At 38.2% G+C, this 22,126-nt stretch overlaps 1 protein-coding gene across 1 annotated transcript in view; it reads right to left on the reverse strand.

Annotated features, from left to right (window-relative positions):
• Window positions 1-14,005: 14,005 nt before the first annotated feature.
• The window catches only part of LOC124283304 (GRIP1-associated protein 1-like), a 104,220-nt gene continuing 96,099 nt past the window's right edge, over window positions 14,006-22,126 (reverse strand). Inside the window, exon 29 of the mRNA XM_046719338.1 lies at window positions 14,006-14,140. Coding sequence (XP_046575294.1) covers window positions 14,006-14,140 — 135 coding nt within the window. The remainder of the gene's footprint in view (window positions 14,141-22,126) is intronic.

Raw genomic sequence — 22,126 nt, forward strand, 5'->3', positions numbered from 1 at the left:
AAAAATGAGCATGTATTTACAAAACCCAACATCTCTATATATACACACACAATGTGTTCATGTGTTCACCTGATGAAGGGACCTGGAATGGTCTCGAAACGTCGTGAGAGAAATTAAAAAGAAGTTTAATCCATAAAAATATCTTGGACATTAGGAGCATAGTCCAAATGTGTTTCACCAGTAACAAAGTAAGATGTCTGATGCGTTTCTCTATTTTGACTTGTACTATATGTTTCCGTGTGTATTTCAGGTGAACAATTGTCTACCGTTGGCATTGAGCGCTTTTGGCACCCACTTAGAGGTTGGATTTAGCGTAACAGTTGTATAATTTTTCAGTATTATTATTTGTTATTTGTTTATAACGGGGACGCCGCTTACCTTTTCGCAAACACCTGGTATCGTCATAATTTAATCGCTGTTCAAAAACACATTATCATATCACCAGAATCGTAATATTGACACTTTTAGCATTGATTTCTTATGGATGGTTGAAATCTTTGCGGCTTTATGAATTCGATAATATTACGCTGACCGACGTCACAATTTTTGCACTGATGTCTGCAGTACTGTTGTTTGTTACTTAATGAGTTAATACACAGACTTTGAAGTTATTATTGTTGCCATATATATTTATAAGCTGCCCTTATCTGAATCCAAGTTATTGTTCGTTAAAGAAACCCTTCAAGACAAGCAGGCTTAACTTTGGTAAGAATCAGTGATCACCGCCACAGTATAGGTTTCTGCCCCGTTTGGAGAACTGGTTGCGTTGTGTTGAATGTTCACACATGCGTTTCACATAAATCTTTCGCCGCAATCCCATTTCCTGTGTCATCTGAGCCGGGAACCTTTGGCTGGAGAACTCCCCGAGGTCTTCACTTCGGCCTCAGTTTTCTGTTTCTATATCAGATATATATAATCACAGGAGTAATAGAATATCTGTTACATGCAGGGTCACGCTTTCTCACTTATAGGGGAGGTCGATGGTCATTGGTCACGATATCTTGGGATGACCTCTTTCTGGAGGCGTTTTAAGTCGTCCTTTGGGATTCTTCATGAACTGGTCCCACAATAACTGCCACATATTTTGCTGTTCATTAAATGCCGGATAAGGTGTATCTTCTCGAGGAAAGAGCGTCGACTACTCTTTAACAAAGTTTAGTTTAAAGAGTGTTATTACTTCTTACAGAAACTAGGTAATCTAATCTTTAGCTGGCTGAGTATGGTTTTACGCCGTTTTTAGCAATATTCCAGCAATATCACGGCGGGGGACACCAGAAATGGGTTTCACAAGTTGTACCCATGTGGGGAATCGAACCCGGGCCTTCGGCGTGACGAGCCAACGCTTTAACCACTAGGCTACCCCACCGCCCCTCTAATCTTTAGGATGCAGCTAGGGTATATCATAGAACCAAGAATGTTATGCAACATGGAAGAATCTACATCTGCAACACCATAGTCCTCGTAAAACTGCAGGTTGGATTGACGAGTGTCTGAAACGATTAGCAATCCAGTTCGCTGTGTCGGGGACTAGCCAGATCACAAACATGGCCACCAAGTTTGTCACCTCTCAGGATGTTCTGTAACCCAGTCTCCACTAAATTCTTTAAGTTCATAAACACGTGAGAATCTGTAACGCGTTTCCCTGAATATACTACGGTAACTACAGTGAAAACGAACAGTAAGTTTAGTTCTCATAACCGTTCGCTATATGCAGGGGCGGTGGGGTGGCCTTGTGGTTAAAGTGTTCGCTCTCATGCGGAAGACCCGGTTTGATTCAAAAATTGGGGACAAAATGTGAAGCTCTTTTCTGGTTGCCTGCAGTGATAGTGCCGGAATATTGCTTAAAGCAGGTAATACTAAACTCTCACTGTCCCTACATGCCTTTTAACTAACATTAACAGCCTGGAGAAGAAAAACAATTTGTTATATGGGTCAGTTCTGTATAAATGTGTTTATTATAAAGATAGTTTACTATGCATCCATTTAATGATTAAACAAGCAAAATATATTTCATATATTTTATTTCTGTCAACAAGCACCACCAACAAAGACATTTAGGTCACATACACTGAAAAGACGAACAAATACAAAACATCCATGACAATCAAGTTTGGAATAAATTCTGGATATAAATAGATGACAAAATTGCAAGTCAAAACAAGCATATAGTGTATGGCCCCATATCCAACAGCATCTCAGACCAAGCCTACAACATGTGTCTAAGGAAAATCACAAAATTCATTCAAGGGATATAGATTGCTATGTTTTACTAAAACAGGATGACAGATTTCTCACATGGCTGCCCAATTCTGCAAGCAGGATCAGAAAGTGCCAGTAAAATGTCCAGATCTGTCTGTTTCAGATGGAATGTAGTGTCAATGTGAACAGGTTGTACAGTGAGTCATGTCAAAGGCAGTCGACCAGAAACACAGACTGTCAACTTTCCTGAAGATTAATGATAGCCGCGATTGATGAAAGAATAATTCTATTTTTTAAAATAACCATCAGAACTCTTCCACCTAAAGGATTTTTTATTTGCTTGAGATATCTCTGCACCTGAATTTTGTGCAGAACAAAAGATTATTTATTTTCTTTTGGGTTTTGTTAGTTTTGTTCAGACAACAACTAAAAACATCCAAAGACCAGCTGTTTTCTGGATGTCACCTAAATGATGCTGTTTTAGATCATTAAGAACCATCACAGCTGGGTTGTAGGCAGGGGCAGGAATGAGGAAACATTCGGGCTGCAGGCTGGGACAGGCATCATTATCTTGGACAGCAGTTGGGGAAAGACATTATAGAACAAACCTTATGGATAACAACTTCTTTTTATTCGTGAGTGCGACGTAAAAAGAAGTTGTTATCCATAAAGTTTGTTCTATATTGTACTTCCCAACTTCTAAAATACCACTCAAAGAAGTTGGGGAAAGGATTTGATTAGGGGCTTGGACAGTATTGCAGCAGGTACTGGGGCAGTGATAGGCGAAGGGGAAGGGAGTGGACAAGATAGAGGCTTGTGCAGAGACAAGTCAGGAGTGGGAATGGGATGTGGGGAAAGGCAGAGCAGGGCGGGGATGGGATCAAGGGGCTTGGACAGTAACAGGCGAAGTTCTGGGGGCAATGGGACAGGACAAGGGTAGAGGTTGTTTGAGGCAGAGGCAGGGCAGGGCAGGGCAGGGCAGGGGCAGGGCAGGCAGGGCAGGGCAGGGCAGGGCAGGGGCAGGGCAGGGCAGGGCAGGGGGCATGGGCTTGGACAGTAATGGATTAGAGACAGGGGCAGTGATGGAGCCTGGGGAGAGGACAAGGGTAGAGGCGTGGGCAGGGGGAAGTTAGGAGTGGGAATGGAAACAAGGGTAGCATTCAGTGACAGCCATTACTCCAACAGTACCCCAATCAATAATATTTCATGAACATAAAACATGTGAGTGTCAGTGACAATAAATATCCACTGAACCATGACGCCACAGTCCTGACTAAACATGAACAACATGAAACTGATTACTAAAGAAACTAATCCAAATAAAACATATCTCTTCCACGCAGCTCCAATCCCTGACTCTCTTCCTACATGTATCATATTCCTTGTATGATTACACTGAGTCATGGCCTCATACGTGATGCTAATCACACTAATGACACAAATAAATGCCTGATTTAATAATCATAGTTAATGAAACAATTGCCGATAATAAATACTACATTACTTAAAGGACTTTCCCAGTCTTGCGCAAGGCCTGTTCTGGGATACACTGCAAGGAGCTGCTCAGCTGGCGTTCCCTCCGACCTGGATCCAGCAACAGTAACGTCCTCTCCCAGCATGACATTGATTCATCATCAGGAAAAACTGCTGACACGGCACATTTTTAAAAGTACAGTTGACCATTCCTGACATTTCTCACAAGAATGTAGGTCACAAATAAGCAACAGCTGCAAAGCAAATGTTTACAACCTTGGCTCAGGCCACTAATATGATTATTCAAGCATATGGTTGTTAAACAATTGTTGGTTTTGCTCACACAGGTTACAATGATTACAGTACCATGAACTTTGCTAATCCTTATGCATGCTTGTTCATAAGAAGAACCATCTAAAGAGATAAACAGACATTTGTGAGAGCAGTACCATGAATTCATCATCATCTCATGAACAAATTCAACACAGTATAATGAACTTCTCAAAAAACAATACAAGGAAATTGGATTTATGACATTTATCTGAAATGAAAAATAGAGGGAAAGATCATTATCCCTGAACATAAACTGCCAATTCAGATGAAGGATGCTTAAAATATTACTTCCAAACTTTATAATATTTGGGTAGAAAGTTAAATAATTACAATTAGATATATGTATGAAAAGTACTTTCTAACGGTATATTTTCATTGTATAACAGCATATAAGAGATCAACAGCAGCAGCATGTTATTTGGGTCCAGAAGCAGGGAAAACTAAGATGGCCTGATGATCCAGGACTTATGCTTGTCTGTTTCTTTGCTAAATGATGGACGACCTAGAGAGTTTCCCAACCTTGGTTTTGAATAAAGAGAGCAGGGTACTATTTATTAAATGGTAGAAACTCCTTCACGCCAATTAGACTAACAGATACTAGGATGCAGTTATCTGGTAGTGCTTGTACTTTTACATTCCACCAACCCATGAACATTTAGATGTCAGAGTCTAACAGGATGATCTGGACGTACAAGAAGCGTGACACTGACTAACATATACAGAGCTGTATAGAATGTAACCACCATGTTTGGACATTGTTAGTGATAAATAACAGAATTAAAAGACCACAACCGGTTACATGTCTTGCTGCAGATCTTTTTTTGGTGTCTGGAACTCTTTTAATAAACCATTAGACAACAGGAAATACCAGTAAAATGGGTCCATGCTAAAACACTCGAGGCTGCCATGGTTCTTGCCTATCACTGGTATTGTTAGTTTGAAAGATACTCAAAGATAAATTAATTTTGGTTTAGAAAACTAAAGTCTTATATTTTAGTTATATATATTAATATAACTGTATGTTAGTTGGTATAGAAAATAAAATACCAAAAATCATGTTTGACTATTAATTATTAGCTGATTTATTTTACAATTAGCTGGTGTTAAAGGAAGGGGCAGTATCATCTATATATACTGAGGAAAACAAATAAAGGAACACCACTTCATGCAGTGTTCCTTTATTTAATCTCAGATTTCCTCCCACAGCGCTATTCAAAGCTGGTGATGAAAACAGGAAAATATTAAAGGAACACTTGAATTTTCCTGTGTTCCTTTATTTGTTTCTCTCAGTATATGTTTGAAGAACTACAATTGACAAATTGAACTCCTTTTGTTTATTTTTTAACACCAGATTCAACAATGCTCGAGCTATTCCAGGCTGCAAATATTCAAATCTGGACCAGACAATCCAGTGATATGGTGACCATCACCCTACACAACTAGAACCTGATGACATGCACCACGTAGCAAGCCGGATCACTGATCCTGTTAGTTGCCCCCTACAAGCATGAAGACCAGATCAGGACAGGGAAAAACTCCTTTAGAGTTTGCATTGAAAAATGCAAAACACGCTGATTTATCTTACACTAAGTTAAATTCCATATGACATTATCTGCTGATTACTGTTTCTTCATTATGTGTGAATAGTTCACGTAGGCGTTTAGATTAACAATTAAAAAACAAATTCCAACCAATAGTTTTAAATTGGGGTCCTTACATTTTTAAATCAACATCTAAAAAATGAAAGGCCCATGATGTATTTTCTTTTCTCCCCATCGTGGTACATTTTACAAAGAGGTTTACAGTGACCGATAATGGGTAATTCTCTTCAATATGAAACCTCCTGTGATCTCTCGTAAATATCTGATTTCCTCCATCACGTCTTGACATTACAATCACAACTTGCCCCAAACCACGAGTAAACAACTCCAGCATTCATGGTTCCATTGAAACATTGCCATTTCCACTGCTACAAGTGTCCTTTTTTCAAACAAAACCTTGAATTAAAATCCTCTTTTTACCTGAATGAACAGCACATTCAACATTCAACACCATTCCCCTTCACAACCAAAGCAGAAAATTCAAATTTATGTTGGAAGCAATCTTTAGAAATCAATTCCCCTTGTGAAATGTTGCACAGTCATTTATTTTGTGAGGTTTTTGTCTTTGGTTGGTTCGCTTTTTAAGAAAGCTATTTTTGGCATGGCTAAACCAGAGTTAAAATGAGCGTACGGCTAATTGGTAAAGACTCCCTTCTCTCAGAAGGAGGTCCTCAATCAATAGGAGAATGTGTCTTCCAGTTTATTATCATAAAAAAACCCACTGGTTGTCCTCGCTAATCAACTTAGTATCTCAAGGAAGGACTGCAGAAAGAGGACAAAAAGCTGACTCGGCCAAGCAGTGCTCAAACAAAATCACAGTTATCGTGTCAATCATATTTCTGTAGTGCTGTACAGGGTTCTCATATCCTTAAAATTACATTATAGTCAATACTATCAGAACAATGGGCTTGTCTCTAGTTGGTGGCAGACTGAACATTCAGGAATATGTAATTCCTTCGTTCCAGGAGATGCTAGAGGGGTTGCCAGGAGAAGAGAGTGGGCTTTAACATTAAGTGCAGTAGTATTGCAACTTATACTGCAACTTATATTGCAGAGTGCATGCACGTGTTTGACGCTCCCTTTACTAATCTATACATATGCCTGCTGTGTGCTAGCACATCAAGTTACCATACCACTGTGGACTATGAATTTTGTTTGTTTGTTTGTTGTTTAACGAGGTACTCAGCAATATTCCAGCCATATGGCATCAGTCTATAAATAATGGAGTTTGGACCAGACAATCCAGTGATCAGCATCATGAGCATCAATCTACACTACTGGTATAGTTTGGTTTTCGCGGCTTTTAGAAAATGACATGTGTCAAAGCGGGCTTCACAAGTTAGTGAGTCTGGCCAACGCTTTAAACACTAGGATCTACTGGTATACAATGACATGTGTCAACCAAGTTAGTGAGTCTGGCCACCCGATCTAATTAGTTCGCTCTTATGACAAGCATGGGTTGCTTAAAACCTATTCTAACCTGGATCTTCACAGGTCGCTATGAATAGGCACTTATACTGTCTCCCTGTCCTTGATTCATCCTCTTAATACAGCTCCAGGCAGGGTGAAAACAAGTACCATCTTTAAATGTCTTGTGATACAGTGTGGCTGGGGATTGACCTACAGACTTCCTGTTCTGGCAAACCCTCCACCCACTAGACCAAGGGGGCAGTAGCAGCATGATGACTCAAACCAATAAGTCATCCTGGTGCAACATCATGTCTATATGATATCATCAAAGAAAACTGCTGTATCAAAACCCTTACATACCCTGTCAATCAATCCTTAATGCATCCATCAATCTCGCCCTCATGCATCTTGTCGATCCAGGCCTTACACACCTTGTCAATCTCGCCCTTACACACCTTGTCAGTCTAGCCCTTAAACAACCATCTTGTCTTACAAGAGTTTGAAATATGAAAGGGTGAAAAGTGATGTTTGACTGGATGCTCATAAAGCTTCCCCAAACATCTTCAGTATTCCACTACCAAGGGTTCAAAAATCCCATCTCATCGCCCCACGCGACAAGTCAGTTTTCATTTCGGGCACTCAAATAATGGTATCTTACTTGTCAGTGGGCTACTAGATAATTTCCACTTATGGTTTCAAACTGCAAATAAACTTGGATTTAATTTCATATCTGCTCAAATTGTAGCTTTTAAATTTCGCAATGATGATAAAGTAGTGCTATTTATCACTTTTCAATAAATAGTCCAGTAAACATTAACATCAAATACCATGTTGATTTATTCTTTCATAATTACATCATCATGATTATGTCATAAAATCAGGGCAAGTGGAAATTTGGTCAGGACAAGTTACTTTCTTAAAGTCACTTGCCCTGTGGCAAGTGGCTTTTTAAAATAATTATGAACCCCTGACTACACTTGTGGACTACCAATAGGATCTACTGTAGATAACATTCAATATATGATCACCCAAGATCTGACTCTTACCATGGCTTCTCAAAATAACATTAATACACTGAACATGCATATTGACTGACTGACTGAGTTTGGTTTTACGCCGCTTTTAGCAATATTCCAGCAACATCACGGCGGGAGACACCAGAAAAGGCTTCACACATTGTACCCTTGTGGGGATTCGACCCGGGTCTTCGGTGTGACGAGCCAACACTTTAACTATTAGGCTGCCCCACCGCCCCACATGCATATTGAACATATACTGTAGGTGGTTACTTTGGAAACCTAAAAATAAACCCAAAAGTGAGAAAATGTAACATGCACACAGGGCTGTCTGACAATATTTAGAAATTTGGTCAGTACTTAACACTCAAGCTGCCGAAAAAGCAAGTGAAGTGAGGTGAGTGAAGTCGATGCACTCGGAGTACAAAGAACGATGACGGTGAGGGAGATGACGGTGCCACATCATGACAGTATCGTTCCATTTGTATCTAATTATCCTGACACAACATTTTTCATTTTTACGCCAGCTATGTACAAGTAATCGAACGCTGTGACAGGCTCCACTCATCTGTGAGCTTGCTCGGACTATAAATGAACAAAGGTGATAGGCTTGTTTATGCCTGAATTAGGGAGAGATACTTATTGCTAAACCAGATCACCTCGGCTTCACCACATAATCAGTTTCACACATCGCTATCCTCTGAAGGGAATTCATCAAACCCGGGACTGTATGCTAGTCTTTCATTTTGATTCTCAATTTGGATTAAATCAATTCCTCTTGGTGTTTAAATATAACCATAGATATTTAGACTTAGGTAGGGAATGCATTCATAAAATTTCAACAAAGTTAAGGAATAAATAACAAAAATTTTAACAATATCTGACATCAAACCAAATATTTTTAAATTTGAACTTCCTTTGGGATATAAATTATCAGATGGATTATCATTTGTGGAGTTTCATGAAAGAATACCAACATTTGTTACAGATCGATGGGCAAGCAGATCACAGTATCAAAAAGTGCATAAAAGACTTACCCTTGTACTGTTGACATAAAAATTGAAAATTAAAAAGTCAATTCCAAGAAAGAATGGTAATGATGTTAAAGAGCTTTGAACGGTAGCGTGTCATATCAAACCACATAAAGTGCGAGGTCAAGTAAAGGAAACCCATCAGCACAGATATGCATGGTTGTCACAGTCCATCAATCAGAATCAAGGAAGTTGAGGTGTTTCTAGTACCAGGAATATAGTATAGGATATTCCCAAGCAGACAGTTTAAGGACTATAGTCAAGGATGTTCTGGAGTTCACAGACCAAGGACTATAGTCAAGGATGTTCTGGAGTTCACAGACCAAGGACTATAGTCAAGGACATTCTAGAAGTTCACAGACCAAGGACTATAGTCAAGGGTGTTCTGGAGTTCACAGACCAAGGACTACAGTCAAGGGTGTTCTGGAGTTCACAGACCAAGGACTATAGTCAAGGGTGTTCTGGAGTTCACAGACCAAGGACTATAGTCAAGGATGTTCTGGAGTTCACAGACCAAGGACTATAGTCAAGGGAGTTCACAGACCAAGGACTACAGTCAAGGATGTTCTGGAGTTCACAGACCAAGGACTACAGTCAAGGATGTTCTGGAGTTCACAGACCAAGGACTACAGTCAAGGGAGTTCACAGACCAAGGACTAACATCAAGTCATGGATGTTTAGGAGCTGACAGAGTAAGGATCTTTATCAGAGACTGGAATCCACAAACAGCAGACACTGCTGCCTTAGAGATGCAAATCTCTGCCTAATACCACTTGAGTTCCAAAAGAAAATGAAAAGACAAGGTATATCAAAGGCTCTTTTTAGTCCACAAGATCTAAAGTATTTAGGACAACCATTGAAATAATTGTGACAGTTGTCATGTGTATCATCATATAGATAATAATCAGTCATTGTTCATTCAAAAATGAAGATGAGTGAGTTGAGTTGGACAACTGACATAAGCACAGGAATGGTGCTGAGAAACATAGACGTAAAATCAGGTTTCATTAGTTTCTGGCTTACCCAAAGGACCCAGCTCTTCACAGCAAACTACAGCTCGTCCATCCATGCCCCCAAGATGCAGGTGAAGGCTACAGAGTTATTGTTACTTGTATTGACATGTCCAGCAACTTAATAACAATATTACAAGCTTTATTGTTTCAAATTTGACACATCCAGTGGCAAACAGAGCCCTTATAATACCTGATCTTCTGTAATGATAACAAACCAGATACATATGTATGTAGACCAGATGCCAATATATTCTACAGCACAAAACACAGTGAGGACAGTACTAGCACTTGCTGATGTCAGCAAACAAACTAAATATAATATAATATAGAGTGTTTTCAGGTACATTGCACAAGGAACTACATCCAACCCTGCTGGCCATAATACAATTGCATCCCACAGGCAGAAGGTGATTGACAGGGTCTTCAGTATAACTGGCCTTCTCATATCCTGAAGCCAATGGCTCAAAGCAACTGTTTCTGTGACAGTTGTTGGTGAATAAAGGTGATGGGCCGGAGAGACTTAATCCTGAGTGAGTGAGTGAATGACTCACTGAGTGAATGAGGGCAATCGAATAAGGTTCTTTGCAGATAGTTGCTGATGCAGCCCTAAGCAATAACAAGCTTCCTCACAAGTCCAAGCTTTAGCCACTAGACTACCAAATTGACTCATGAAGACTTATGACTTCACTTCACAGTTCTTAGACCTTGAAACTGCCTTACCTTAACACACACCACCTACAATTGTCCCTATATGGACTTGTAATACTTGTAGATTTATCTACATTTGACACCACTGCACATTAGCAAGGCTATTTTTGTTGTCTTATGAATATGCATGAGTAGTTGACAATGATTTTGTCTGCATCAGAAAAGGTTAAATGCAAGCATAATTTTATTGAATAAATTACTGAATCTTCACACATAGCCCAAGAAATATATGTAATAGGATAGGTATTATCAATTTCAGCTTTTAACTTGATCATTGTACACTTGAGTCAGTTTTCACATCTGATAAATAATGAATTTGTCAATGTTAATGGTGCTTAATATGATATACATTTGCTCTTTGACTGAACCATATGTAAAACTTTGAAGGTAAGATTGTTCATGGAATGTTCCTGTCAACTTCCCCCCAGTTCTGTCGTACATTCAGTTAGTGACTAGGACTGTGAAACACACCTCTGACACCAAACACACACAAACGTTACATACAGTGGTGTACCTGGAATGTATTCAACAAGCAGCATTGCACAATTCCTCAGTGTATAACACAGGCTCCCATCCCGTAATGAGTATATACAAAATGCCTATAAACAGAAGTAGTACTTTGTGCAGAGCATAACGGGTAAGGGGAGATATTGCTCGACATGAAAACTAAGTCCCATAACTCTCCCTGTTTTTATGCTAAATCTTGTATACCGGATCAGTAGTATTAGCAATATCATTCCTAATATACAGTGTTATCCAATCGGGAATTATAAATAGATTCAAATTATTCAATGTCCTCTACTGCTTGGTGAACAATCTTATAACTGAATTTATATTTCAAATAAATGCATTAAATATTTTGTTCACAAATTTAGCTCTAGAAAAATATTTTGTTCAACAAAACCAGGTCATATTTTGTTTTAATTTAAAGTAAATAATTGACTGCATATAGCTAATTTTGAGCATTTCCTGTTTGTGCCCTGGTTTTAACTAAAACAATATGTAACTAAAACAATGTACTTCACATGAAATATATATCTTACATTCATTGTTTACTTTATAAATTTCCCATCTAATCAATTGTTATGTATTTTCTGTTTGTCTCCCACATTAAAACTGTATAATAAGAAATATATAATAGAGCACACCCAAAATCACTTATTTCAGACATTTTCAATCATATACAAACATCACAATTTAATATCAAACTCAAAATACCCAGAAAAATATTAACTACTCTCTTCAAAACCACCAATGGCAGTTCACATGACCATCTTACAATACAATGCACACTAGCCTCAAACACAATACAGTCTCAACTGTCACATCTTCTGTAGATGAGTATAAATCTACCAGGAAGTCTGAGACTTAGAGTAACCTAAAGAAAAATTGATAGACTCTTAAAAGAGTAAAAAATCTATACAAACCTATGACAATATACAATGTTTCTATGATAACAGTTATATATATATATATATATAGTCTGGGAGATAAATATGGTATCACAGCAGTGTCAGTACGCTTCAGATCCTAATGTTTCTAGGACGTGCCTAGTGCCATTACACATGCAATATTAAAAGAAAATACATAGTTTATGGCAATACTACAATATATACATAGTTCTATGTACACAAGAAGCCTATTACCAACCTGATGCTGTAGCAGTTATTACATATTGGTATTTGTGAACAATGGATATCAACATTAACATTCAAAACAGGCTGAAGAAAATGGAAAGTCTGTTAACATTTATAATAATCAGCTCAAAGTGAGCTATTGTCATTGTTTGCAATTCAGATTAACCTTCACAATTTCATTTCAGTCAAATACTGTCAAGATGTCTTAATCATTTCACATATTTAACTATATGTGACATATCGATCAATATTTGTAACATTACATTTAAAGCAAGCAGGTTTCTGCTCAGTTTGGAGTGAGTGAGTGAGTGAGTGAGTGAGTGAGTGAGTGAGTGAGAGTTATATTCACATATGGGAAATCAAATACCTGGTCTTCGTCATAATGAACATTAAGAACAAGGCAACAACACTGACTCCTAAATAAGCATTAAGAAATGAAAGTCATTGTTGAATGAATTTAACAATAACATATGATAAATCTCCATAAAAGACTTTAAACAAGGAAGATAATAACCATATCAGATATAATATCACAAGAATATTAAAGTCATCACTGATACGTATAGAAAAAGCTCCTGCACTAAATCACCAACATCAATATGATGCAGGACATGGTAGTCAAGTCTGTAGACCAAGATATGGCTTCTTCTATTGTCAACATGAGCAAGTGATGGGCAAGTTCTCATGCAATCCAAGCTACAGTTAACAAGTCAACAAACACACTGTCATCTTCAGCTGGTCTTGACAAGGTAGTGTAGTTCATAATTGCTACATATTTAACTGAATATACACTCATGGTCTTACATAAGAAGCACATGCTCATTTGATTTTTACGCACTTTATAGGAACAAATTCTTCAAGGCAAGTTCTTGTCCAATACAGAACAACAAAATACTTTATTATCCAAAATTTGTTTTCAGAGGTGATATTGATTGACATTTCAGCAAAGGCCCTGCAGACCATCGTGACATCATCAGTTACCACAATGACACCACTAATGTCTCTGTACCTGTACCTTGGACAGTGAAGGCCCCGCTTATTATCAGGCAAACTCTAGCATTTCACATTATAAGCTACATGAGTGACATTCTCCATCTCTCCTGAGTTGGTTTATGTGATATGCTCCTTACATGGGATCCTTTAGTGAGATAGAGCATCTTTTTGGGTGTGTAGGTGAGCGAACTGGGTTTAACCACGCTCTGTCTCCCCATGATATGACAATGTGGGTGGTATGCCTGAAGTGATACAGATCTCAGATGTCTACACCTTTGGGGATACCTACAACTCTAAATATAACTCTGACACACCCAGAAATATAATCAAGGGTTAAAACCATGATCATACATCTCTGGATTGTTCAAGGGACACAACTCTGCAATGCAAATTGTGAAATCCATTATGTTCCATATTACTCTGACCTGACACTGGTTGTGAACTGTAGCAGAAGGAATACATTCCTGCCCATTTAGCTCCTACCTTCTCAAGACCGCAGACACTGCCTGTCTATAACAACAACAAGTTCTAGCCCAATGTGCTGAGCATCGTAACATGATAAAGAATGAAGTAACAATATTCATGGTGGCGTTAGATGCTATGAGGAGGTGACATCTCCGCATCAGTGATGTCCATGCCATCATCCTCAGGTGGGGTTTGTGGTGTTGTCTGGGAGTGACTGAGCTTGCTGAGCCGCACAACTTCTTGGGACATTATCTCCAGATCCTGAAACAAAGAGTGGGTGAGTGAGTTTGGCTTGACATTGACCTTGACCAATAGGTCAGTTCTGTGTGAGCTCCTCAAAGGAAAATAGTTATGCAGGCTGTTTGTATATACAATGAACATAGTGGATTAATGTTGCCAGATGCATAGCAAGCCAATTTTATCGTGTAAGCCTGATAGGTTGCAAAGCTTTATATTTACATAGTACTGAGGGATTGCCCAGCCTTTTTAGCAAAAATCATGTGTAAGCCCGGGCTTTTTATTTTTTATTGGTAGCTACGCCCCTGGTTGCAAAAGGATAATCTCCGATATTCTAACTGTATCATCCATTTTGGACAAGGCAAACCTGTGACTGACAACATGGGCAACGATCCACACCATCAATGACACACAATCAATCAGTCACAAATCCTGACCAACTAATCCACAGTCTCTCTTCTGAAAAGCATAAGGTACTTGGAACATATTCTGACCAAGGATCTCCACATAAACTGGTGATAGAAAGAATTCACTAGAAAAATGGATTTGACAAAAACATCGCAAAGGTCATTTGTAGGCTGAAACTATTGCTGAACCACTGCAACTTAAGGTCCAGGGAGCCATTGTGCAAAGCGATCTTAGCGCTAAGGTGACCGGAACTCCCATACCTTAACATAGACTTAAGGTAGTCTTAGCGCTAAGGTTGTTTTGTACAGTACAAAGGCACCCAGGGCCTCCTTTCACAAAGCACTAAGGTGACTGTAAGTCACTGAGGTAACCTTAGTGCAATGTTAAAGAATGGGAGTTAAGGTTAACCTTAGTAAAGGTTGCTTCGTGAAAGGAGCCCCAGATCACACCCATACTGTCCACATCAGATACACTTGCACCAAATAACCCTTTATAGTTTGGTTCATAATTTAAGCCACCATGAAAGATGGATGCATACTCTCTTTTGCCTAGCAGTGAAGCAGCACATGGTTTGGTTGGCTGTTTATTGTTTCAGCAACACAACTCAGCAATACTTAGGTGTATAACAGTTGTCTCTAAATAGCCAAGTATGGACTAGACAAATATCAAACAAGTGCTTGACACACAAAGATCATAATCTGGATTTGAACTCATGTGTGTCTTGGAATGCAAACGGAATCAGCTCGGTGAAACATGGTTTATCATACCGCTGGGCCACCCACTGCCTCCCTACTGACATACATACAAACATTAGTACACTTAGTACACTTAGTGACTTAGCGTCAGGGATTTGCCAAAAGTGCTGCTAATTGACACAAACATCATCACAGCTGACTAAGTGCTTGGCTGGATTTAGGTCACATCACGATAAGGATTATCATAACACACTTTAGCACACAAACCCCATTCTAAATCTGGAACGAAAAAAGAGGAGTAGCGCCCACTGTTTTTCTATTTCAATTAACACAGCCTGGACAACCAAAATCCCAATGCCAGCTTGAAGCTAAGTTAATATGCTAATCTAATTAGCCAACCCTTTACCACATGACTACAGGCATTATCACAAATAATATGTGTTCATTTACCAGATGATCAGCACCTAATTGTTCATCTTTATTCACGGTAGCCCTTTTCATTTTTCGAAATCCGAACTTAGTAAAAAAATTATGGATTCTGTCGAATTACAAGGACTTATTTGCTAAATATAATTGATTAGCTAAGCCATACCCTTCAACACAACTAACCATTAAGATTGCTAAAAGGTGTATGATTTGCAACTGGTGGCCAACCCTAAGGGTTGTGAAGGTGTCAGACAGGGGTACAAAACCTTTATAATCGTAAAGGGATGCTTGATTCGAAAGAGAATCCAAGGGATAGGGTGGAGTGTAACCTCTCCTAACCCTTCCACAGTAACATTAAGCACTAAAGTCAGGCTCATGAGATTCCATATAGCTGGAATATGCATGAGTGCAGCGTTAAGCAACAAATAAACAAATGCAATCTCTAAAATTGTTGTCATCAAAATACTGGAGTGAAGAGATGGGATGATATTGTCCTAGTATTTTGTTCACAATCTGGTTTAATACAGCACTGAAGTACAAAGAGGCCCCAGCAAGGGTCTTCATGCTGAAAAACATCCCACTCAATGTCCTCAGAAGTAAGCCTAATGTATTGGTCATTTCATCAAAATCCCAGTCAGAAATGCAGTTAAATGAAGTAATTTGTGGGCCATTATGTCGAGCTGATATACCAGAGACCGATTACAGACACCATGATGGATGCAGTGGCCCAATATTTGGCATGCAGGAACGTCAGTGGAATAAACAAGCAGCAATTAATTCCAGGTTCTTATATGACAGGGTTACAGTTGACATTTTATTCGAGGTACTGGGAACATATAGGGCAGGATGAGGTCATTGCAGTCCTCATACTTCCCTTCTCCAGACAGGAATGTAATCAACCAATCACAGAAAGGTTTAACTGACACTGGCTGTCAGAACTCCCTGTCACCTAGCCTCTCAGCCAATAAGAAGTCTTGTTTCAGTTCTACCTGAGAAGTGGAAGACAATTGCAAGACAAAGCTGACAAGAGTATGTCAATCCTGGGTCATAATGCCCAAGGGAGATCAGAGGTGTTATCAATGACATGACGATTCTATCATGCAGAAAAAAAGGTAATTGATTATTTTAAAATAATGAATCATTTTAACTCGCTCTACTGACAGAAAGTGTCACATCTAGAGGGGAATTTTATCAATTATTGTCAAGATCCACACTCCCTGGTGCACAAGGGACATGATTTGACAACCAATGTGGAAAGTCGGTTCTTGCCTGGCATTTGCAGATCTTTAAATAGCTTTTAATGTAATAATCAATTCGTAGTTCAAGGACTTAGGATAAAGACAGAAACAACTGAATTTCTGTATGAAAAGAAATCTGTCAACCAGATCTATAGGTTGAAAGAAAATGAAAAGACTCCACTTCCGATGTATGAGACAATGGGTTCTGTAGCTCACCTGTCACAAAATACAGTCAAGATAGGGTCAACTATGAGTGAATGAGTGAGTTGAGTTTTTACACCACTTTTAGCAATATTCCAGCAATATCACGACAGGGGTCACCAGAAATGGGCTTCACACATTGTATCCATGTGGGGAATCAACCCTGGGTCTTTGGTGTGATGAACAAATGCTTCAACCACTAGGCTACCCCACCACCCCGGGTCAACTTTCAAACGAATGAGACAATTGTGACATGCTGACAAACACATCACTTATTGCTGAAAGGATACTTGCTATATGGCTCAGAATCTAAGAATAATTTTTCATCACTGGGAAGATTTCATTGATGATGCAGAACATAGTAGAATCTTCCACAATTCTGAAAATCTCTTTGACATGTGTTGGGCAAATGGTGAATACTATTGGAACACATTTCGTTGAGGCAGTTTGCAAAATCGTTCCACAATAGTCTAGCTGTTTAATACTGTTACAGGCATTATTTATATGCACTGAATCACTGACACAAACTACAAGTAACAGCATAATGAAACTGCAAATTCAAAGACCAGCACCTACCGCACAACCAGAACCAAAATGTAAGTATTACTTCTCACAAGTATATTTCGAGACATATTACAATAGGCTGATGACATGAATGAGTCAATGAATTATTGGACATAGGTTACCGACTCTCCATTTCTGAAAAACATTGTGTACCTAAGCCTTTTATATTTGTGACACCTTGCTTTTGAGTTCGCACACAAAAGTATCAAAATCAATCCTACGATTAACCACTAATGTTGTAGCACAGCAGGGTTGGGCAAGCCAGCTATGGAACACAATTCAAACCTTTGAAATCCTTTTTACACATCAAGAACAATATGCAAAAACTAATCGGGAAAGTCATGTCCCTGACTGAAGTCATGATTATGTCAATATTACAGTGTTCAGATTTCAACATGCCTCTACTGCAAAACTCCTTTCTCAGACACTTTCTCTCACAAGTGATACTACAGAATATTAATATTGACTTAACTAACATATCATTTTTGGGGATTCACCAACATGGAGGATCTACATTCAAATGATAAAAGTACAATACCATTTTTTTCATAAAGTGTTATCATTTATATAAGCCAGAAGTAATATTTCATATTACCATTTCAATAACAAAAAAACATTTTGTGGTTATTTCCTGTTTCAAAGATCGGCTAGCACGACACTTCCTGAGAATGGAGATTTCATATTTAATGCCATCAGGGCTAGGGCTAGAAATTCATACAGCCAACCTGTTATCAGTAGGAATCATTATTACAGCTGTTGTGTTTCTATTATCGGTCCCTTCGCTAATTTACAATTTGTCTTCTTCATTACAAAAATTAGCTTTCTGGGCTGCAATTTGAAGCATCAATAACAACCTTGGCTAGGAGACTGATTTATCAAATACCTAGAAACACTGTAGACAGGGATAATTATATAACAAAGTATGATAAGAAACTAATAAGCTTTTGGGTGTGTGCTGATAATGAATTGTACAGTACAAGTACTGTAGCATTTAATACACATAGGAAATTGAAGTACACTGTTATATTTCTATGTATTTTAAGAGGGTGAGTGCACTTTGAACATGTGAGTTAGGTTGTTTGGAGGAAAGTCTAAGGGACCGTTCATAATTTATGGCTAGGTGCGTGATGATGATTTTTATGGAGAAGCATATACAATGTCAGTGACACCCCCCAAAAACACCCAAACAAAACTGAAAAACAAAACAAATTTATGTACAAAGTATGTGTGTCATGTACAAAATCAATGACCCCCCCCTCCCCTTTCCATATATTTTTAAGCTTAATTTTAAAATATATTTATGCACAAAATTGCTGAGAGGCATAGTCCACATATTTCCATAAAACTACTCCACCAGTTGTCCAATTTATATTGTGTTGTTTGTGTTTGAAGGACTTATTGTTAGATACAGGAAACAACCGATGCTTTGTATATTGTGATGTGGAAAAAACACCTGTTGCTTTCATTGAGGTAGGTATTTCCACTCTCAAGTACATACCATATTTCATTCACTATTGTCTACACAGATTTCAGCAAGATTGTACGTGAACATATCAGCAGATCACACCAATTCATTGTTGGTTACAAAAACCATTAGTGACTTCTTGAAATGAACCCCAGTTTACAGGGAATCGATACATTTAGCAAAAAGACCATATTTTTACAAATTAAATGTATCAGTATGTCGCAAAAGCTGTAACTTAAATAACAAGATACTGGAATTATTTTTCCAGGTCAAAGAATAGTTTCAGATACAATTTCTTCCAATCAATGCATCAAAATTCTTTTACTCTACATCACTGGTTCTTAACTGAATGCCTGAACTCAGGGAAAATGTGTGTACAGCTGATTGCTATTTCTGGTTTAGTTTCAAAGAAAATTGACACAATAATCGCAATCTCTGCACATAATACAATGCTTAGCAGAACGGGAAATGCAATTTGAATGGTAAACCATCATGTGTAGCGATGTTTTATTGCAAATTTCAAACGTTTTTTTACCAAGTTTGTTATCCCTTGTTCATTAAGATGAAAGGATATGAGCAAAGGCCAACAGTCAATGTTGAGATATAAAGGCAAAAATGGTCATCTTACAACAAATCACCATCCCAGTACTTACAATGTCTGCACGGTGCAACACCTTGTTATTGTGCAAACACCTATGTATGAAACATTACGATGTCCGAAAACATGTAATCCAACAATAACCAGACTTTGAAAGAGGTTTGCTGAGAGTCCCAGCAAGGACTGAACGTAGTGATCATTCGAAGACGTCATAGAAACAGCATTCAATGTTGGTGCAACGGACTCAGTTTCAGTATCATTACACTTGATAAGTATTATGTATGACATTCCCTTAAGCTGCTGTTTTAAGTTTTGTATCAATGTGAACATCTCAGTATCCTTATCAATAATAATATACGATCAATGCCAAGACACTGCCTACTGTACAGATGTCTTATTAAATATACAATGATGGCAATAACATTGTCATAACCTTTAGTGACATCTGATGATATATACAATCACAGTGGTAACACTGTTACAACTTGTACTGATATCTTCTTACATATACAATCACAGCAGTAACACTGTTACCACAACTTGTACTGATATCTTCTTACATATACAATCACAGCAGTAACACTGTTACCACAACTTGTACTGATATCTTCTTATATATACAATCACAGCGGTAACACTATTACCACAACTTGTACTGATATCTTCTTATATATACAATCACAGCGGTAACACTGTTACCACAACTTGTACTGATATCTTCTTATATATACAATCACAGCAGTAACACTGTTACCACAACTTGTACTGATATCTTCTTATATATACAATCACAGCGGTAACACTGTTACCACAACTTGTACTGATATCTTCTTATATATACAATCACAGCAGTAACACTGTTACCACAACTTGTACTGATATCTTCTTATATATACAATCACAGCAGTAACACTATTACCACAAATTGTACTGATATCTTCTTATATATACAATCACAGCAGTAACACTATTACCACAACTTGTACTGATATCTTCTTATATATACAATCACAGCAGTAACACTATTACCACAACTTGTACTGATATCTTCTTATATATACAATCACAGCAGTAACACTATTACCACAAATTGTACTGATATCTTCTTATATATACAATCACAGCAGTAACACTATTACCACAAATTGTACTGATATCTTCTTATATATACAATCACAGCAATCACAGCAGTAACACTATTACCACAAATTGTACTGATATCTTCTTATATATACAATCACAGCAGTAACACTATTACCACAAATTGTACTGATATCTTCTTATATATACAATCACAGCAGTAACACTATTACCACAAATTGTACTGATATCTTCTTATATATACAATCACAGCCATAACACTGTTATCCCACATAGTGCAGATAGCTCAAGCTTGGGTAAAGTAATGGCTGTTGATTGTTAGAATACCACATACCAGGGCTGGTTCCTGGCATACCAGGCCCGGCATTTCAGTAATGTGAAGAACTGTGCATACTGTGCCACATGTTACACCACCCAGTGCAGCAGCCTTCATCCCATACACACAGATTTGTGGTCCAAGAACACATGCTGGATAACAAACATTATGAAAACTGCAAAAAGTATGAAAAGTCAAGTTATCTAACCACCTGCCATAGCTCATCCACACATTCCTCTGTCCAGTTCACAACCAGGTCCATCAGACAACAGGTTTTGACCAGACTTGATTTTTCAAGGGCATTCAATATGTTTGCATACAAAAGTAGTTCTTCTTATCCTGGTGAACACCATATTAGTCATTTATAGTTATTCGATACTGTTTTCTGTACAACTGGCATGGTGGTGATATCTAAACCTCTGCTGACCACAAGTGACGGATGTGCCGTAAGTTTTAAAACAGCACAAGATTTTTTAGAGACTGATATTTCCTGCTCTGAAGCAAAACCTTCCTTTCTTACTCCTTCTCAAACACAGACTCTGAAAGCAAATCATTTTGATGCTGAATAGACTATATTGACAAAGGTAACAGTCCATCAGTAAACAATAAATGTAGGCAGGTTGAAATTCATTCAAAAAAGATGTAATGCAGATAATAAGTCAAGATCAGGAAGTACTTTACCCTAGTACAATGGAAGGTGATCTACTGGGAGAACAATGTTATTTGCTGTTGGTAGCATAGTAAGACTAAGGCTTGGTGGAGGACAGATTGAGAAAACAAATCTAAACAGTGTGAAACATCTCTGGTCATTCTGACATAACAACCTAGTGTAATTTGCAGAAAATGTCCCTATCTAGATCTAGAACAATCTTGTTTGGTAATATAACTGTCTGTGAGCAGTAGCATGTGGTCAGCAGACATGCCAGAGTTCCTCCCAACTGCTCAGCTTGACGTAGCAGTAACCTTCGGCTATAAACAAGCAAATCTGGTGCCGAGCC

This window comes from Haliotis rubra, unplaced genomic scaffold, assembly GCF_003918875.1.
Source record: "Haliotis rubra isolate DU_JTF1 unplaced genomic scaffold, ASM391887v1 Scf312, whole genome shotgun sequence".
NCBI lineage: Eukaryota > Metazoa > Mollusca > Gastropoda > Lepetellida > Haliotidae > Haliotis > Haliotis rubra.